The following is a 5,042-nucleotide window of genomic DNA, read 5'->3' on the forward strand; positions in this document are numbered from 1 at the left end:
ATTTCCCTGTGGCTCCCTTCCAGGACCTATTTACCCAGCAACAGAGAGGTCAGCTGAAGGGATTTTTCTAATTGGCTGCATTTGGCTTATCCAGGCTTTGACTCCTCCTCATTAGGGCTTCCCTTGTCTCCTCCTTCTTCCTAATATCTACCTCCCTGCCTTGTACCCCATTACTTAAGGGTGTTCACAACAGAGGAGCCCCCACAGAATGGCCACCAGCAGAATCCTGATTCTAGGGACCCTCACACTGGCTGTGCTGCTCAGTCCCTGGGCAGCTTCTCAGTCCATTGAAGGTAAGTTTGGGAAAAAAGTGTATTCATGGGGAGGACAAGGAGGGAGAGAAATGGATGGGGGGAGAGATCTCAATAAAGTTGAGATTTCCTATAAATCCCGACCTGCTGATCCTGAGGTTCCTTTGTGTTTGGGGATCTCTGGGGTTATCCTCACTCCCTGGGGGAAGCGGGGGGCCAGCGCTGTGTCTTATGTCCCTCCCACATTTTTATAAGCCCAAATAGATTCCCAGCTAGTTGAGAGTGGAGATGTGGGGCATGGAAGAGTGGCTTAGGTTGGTTCTTAAATTGTGTTGTACTCCTGAAGGGGAGGCCTAACATAAAACAGATCCCGACTTGCATTCATTTTCTTACTTTTCAGTTTTCAGTTTCAATCATTTCATGCCCAGCCTCCCAGCCATGCCCTAGTACTGGGTCATTTCTGCGTCGATGGCATCTACCCAGCTTTAGCGCTGTTTGGGAAGTGACCTCACAGACTCTCTGTCTCTAGCGGTGCCCAGCACAATGCTCCGTGCACACAGTAGACATAAAAGACAGACTTGTTGAAGATGAAATGCCTCATTCCTTAGTTTCCTGCCCCAACGTCCTCCTTCTAACCTGCTCCCTACTGAGACACATTATCCAAAGGAGCCAGAATAGGATGTTAGAGGATGAAAGAAAGCCGACACATGGAACAGCAGGATAGAAGACCAAGGACAAAAGAGGGGAAAGGGAATAAGCATTTATATAGCACTGAGGATGTGCCAGGCACTGTGCTAAGCACTTTTACAAATATTATCTTATTTGATCCTCACAACAGTCCTAGGAGGAGAGTCCTTATTATCCCTATTTTACAGTTGAGAAAACTGAACCAAACAGGTCAATGACTTACTGAGGATCACGTGGCTGGTATCTAGGCCTGGATTTGAATTCAGGTTGTCCTGAGTATAGGTCTGGCACTTTCCAGCTGCCTCAAGTCATTGGGACATGACCAGCTGTTCCCTTCTTGGGCCTGTTCCCAGGTGGCAGGTTTTTATCACCTCCTCCTCCTCCCTGGCTCAGACACTGGTAAACACCATCCTGGTGTCCCTGTCCCAGGACTTGGATCCTGGGCGTATTATGATGACAAGTTGTAACCACGTTCTTTCTCTTCTCCCCTGTGTTCCCATTCCCAGCTGACCATGTGGGCACCTACGGCATGGCCATGGCCCAGTCCTACGGGCCTTCAGGCCAGTATACCTTTGAATTTGATGAGGATGAAATTTTCTATGTGGACCTGCAGAAGAAGGAGACTGTGTGGCGGCTGCCAGAATTAAGCCATTTTGGTGGCTTTGACCCTCAGGGAGGACTGAGAGAAATAGCCACAGTTGAGCACAACCTGGACGTCCTGACTAAACGCTCCAATAGAACAAGGGCCATCCCTGGTATTCCACCTTTCCTTACCCTTTTTCTTCATCTGCCCTTCCTATGGTTCCTCACTGACTGATTCCAGGAACCTTTTATTTCTCTTCACACTCCTCTAGCGCTGTGGTTAGTGCCAGAAATCACGAGGCCCTCCCCATTTTACATTCATCATGTCATCCAGTTCCATTAGTCATCCCGACATTTCCCAGCCTTCCACAAAAGACCTCCCACCCCAGCATTCACACATACTGTCCCCACAGGGCTTTTCCTTACCCAGCAGCATTGGCAGAGGGGTGGGGGAAGGGTGACAAAATAAAGGAGTTAAATTGAACCCTTCTGGAGATCTGGCCTAGAGAGTGAGCCTGAAGGGTTCAGCCCTACTTAGAGGGCTCAGTGGGGTATGGAAATCCACAGGTAAGCGCCTCACCTTTCTGTTCTCAGTGGCTCCGGAGGTGACTGTGTTCCCCGAGAGGCCTGTGGAGCTGGACCAGCCAAATGTACTCATCTGTTTGGTGGACAACATCTTCCCCCCAGTGGTCAACATCACATGGCTCCGTAATGGGCAAGTGATCACCACGGGTGTGTCTGGGACAGACTTCTACTCTCGATCTGACCACAGATTCCACAAGTTCTTCTACCTCACCTTTCTGCCCAACACAGAAGATGTTTATGACTGCCAAGTGGAGCACTGGGGCCTGGAGCAGCCAGTCCTCAGGCACTGGGGTATGGAGCTCTTGTTTTGGTAAATTAGAAATATCCCTGGACTAGGAATCCAAAGAATTGAGTTCTAATCTTGTCCATTTCATTAACCAACTAAGTGATTTTGTTTTTTTGTTTGTTTGGTTTTTTTTAAACCCTTAACTTCTGTGTATTGACTTATAGGTGGAAGAGTGGTAAGGGTGAGCAATGGGGGTCAAGTGACTTGCCCAGGGTCACACAGCTGGGTAGTGTCTGAAGTCAGATTTGAACCTAGGACTTCCCATCTCTAGGCCTGACTCTCAATCCACTGAGTTAACCAGCTGCCCCCATCCAACTATGTGATTTTAAATGAGACCCTTAATTTATCTGATCCCAAGTTTCATCCTTTATAAAATGGAGATCATGTTATGTGCCCAGGGTCACTGTGAATGTTAAAGATAAAAATTTTTATTTAAATATATTATTATATCTCCCCTAACACTTATCTCTCCCTTATCACAACTTCCCTCCAAGGACCTCCTAATCCCATTTGTAGTTTTCCCCTCACAAATAGTCTTTCCTATATGGATAAAGCCTCTCACATTCTCAGCACTACCTTCCTCAAGAATTTAAATTCCCATATTCTCTACATCTCAAAGATAACATTTCTTTCACTCCTTATTTCCTTTTATTCGTCAGAATTCCAGCTTCCATCTCCACTGCCAGAAACAACAGAAACTGTAGTCTGTGCCCTTGGTCTAGCTGTGGGCCTGGTGGGCATCACTGTGGGCACCATCCTCATAATCAAGGGCATGCGTTCTAGCAGTAGGAGCCAACACCAAGGGCCTCTGTGAATCCACTGATGGCAAGAGAGTGAGGAACTAGAACGATCTGGAGGTAAGAGTAAAAGAAAACTTTGACTGTGGTGATGGGGACAATTGAATCACCATGGAAATGGTGGTAGAAGAAGAAGAATTACCATGAGAATGAAGGCTATTACCTTATAAATCATCTCTTGTTGCAGGGAACAAGTTTCTACAAGAGGAGGAAAACTAAGAACCCAGCCTGAACATGCTGCATTCTGCCATCTCTGAACACCTCACCCGTCTGTTCATCCCTCCATTTCACTGCCTGAATTTCTGATTGATGCTACTTATACCTTCCTGGCTTTATCTTAATCTCATAATTTTATGTAGCAGATAGCCCTTGTAGCTTCTCTAGGGTGACTTACCTCTGGGTCCCCACTTTTCCTGATATCCACCTGAAGTGAATAACTTTAGTGATTTCACCAGCTTCCCATGGGTTAAACTAGATGATGTCCAGAACGTATTTCCATCCCTAATCTCTTACCTGAGCTGTAGTTTCCCATATCATCAACTAATTGTGTATTGGACATTTCCAACTGAATATCCCATAATTATTTCAAACTTAATATGCCCCCAAGTAGTATCTTTTTCCCAGACATACCTTCCTTTTCCTATTTCTCTATTTTTGTTAAGGGCACCAGAACCTTTCTCATCTTTCACTCAGATTCATAACCCCAATCATCTTCTACTCTTCTGGCTCCCTCACTCCTAACATTAAATCAGTTTTCAAATCTTATTGATTCTATCTCTACAAAATCACTTGTTTCTATCACCTTCTCTCAACTCATGTCTCACACACTAGTTTAGGTCTTATCTCTACCCTGGATGACTGTAATAGACTACATTATGTTACTTCTCCTTTTAAATTCATCTTCCACACAGCTGTCAAATTTTCCCAAAGCACAGATCTGACCATATCTCTCTCCTCTTCAAAAAGCTCCATTAATGAGGTCAGCTAGGTGGCTCAGTGAATAGAAAGCCAGAACAGGAGACAAGAGATCCTACATTCAAATGAGGTCTCAGATACTTCCTGATTGTGAGGCTCTGTAAAAGTCATTAATGCCCAATGCCTAGCCCTAAAACATAGAATTGATTCTAAGATGGAAAGTAGGGCTTAAAAAAAAAAGAAGAAACTCCATTAATTCTCTGCCACTTCTAAAATAAAATACAAGTTTCTAAAGCCCTTCGTAGTTGGCACTATTTATGTTCTACACTGCAACTAAAGAGATCTTTTTGCTTTGCTTTGTACAAGACATTTAATCTCTGATCACGTTTCATCTCCAGTCTCCATGCCTAGAATGCCTTCACTTTCTCCTTTGTCTCATAGAATTCTAGCTTTCTTCATAACTCAGCTCATGTCCCTTCCTAATACCACCAGATGCTAGTGCTCTTCCTCCTAGAAAGTACTCTTTATATCTTTTATGTTTTATTTCATATATATATACTCATTCCTAGACCACTTCTCCACCCCAACTGCTGTAAGAACTTTTAGGTCAGAGACCATTTTTAGATTTTTGTTTTTGTTTTTTTCATCCTTGTATTATCAGAGTGAGGCACAGTGCGTGACACATAAATAAATTCTTATTAAATTGATGCAGTTAAATACATGCAGGCTTCTGGGTCCTTCTTGGTGGGCTGGATGAATTCATTGACTTGTTAACTATGGCTTAGAGATGAGAAATCCTATGGTATATAGGGGATGAGGTATATGGCATCTAGTTTGACTGTGGGTCAGTCTTACCTCAGGGGACTGTGGAAGAAGCTAGGGTTTCAGAGCTTTGCTGGAACTAGTAAGGACCATCTGCTAATCACTAATGGACTGATG

General features: G+C 44.4%; 1 protein-coding gene across 1 annotated transcript; it reads left to right on the forward strand.

Annotated features, from left to right (window-relative positions):
- The first annotated feature begins 208 nt into the window (after positions 1–208).
- LOC123245191 (H-2 class II histocompatibility antigen, A-U alpha chain-like) lies at positions 209–4,824 on the forward strand. Its single transcript, XM_044673954.1, has 5 exons — positions 209–293; positions 1,445–1,693; positions 2,115–2,396; positions 3,051–3,248; positions 3,376–4,824. Exons 1-4 carry the CDS (start codon positions 209–211, stop codon positions 3,203–3,205), a joined length of 771 nt encoding a protein of 256 aa, XP_044529889.1. The 3' UTR covers positions 3,206–3,248; positions 3,376–4,824.
- Positions 4,825–5,042: the final 218 nt, after the last annotated feature.

The sequence above is a fragment of the Gracilinanus agilis genome, chromosome 4 (assembly GCF_016433145.1).
Source record: "Gracilinanus agilis isolate LMUSP501 chromosome 4, AgileGrace, whole genome shotgun sequence".
NCBI classification, from domain to species: Eukaryota; Metazoa; Chordata; class Mammalia; order Didelphimorphia; family Didelphidae; genus Gracilinanus; species Gracilinanus agilis.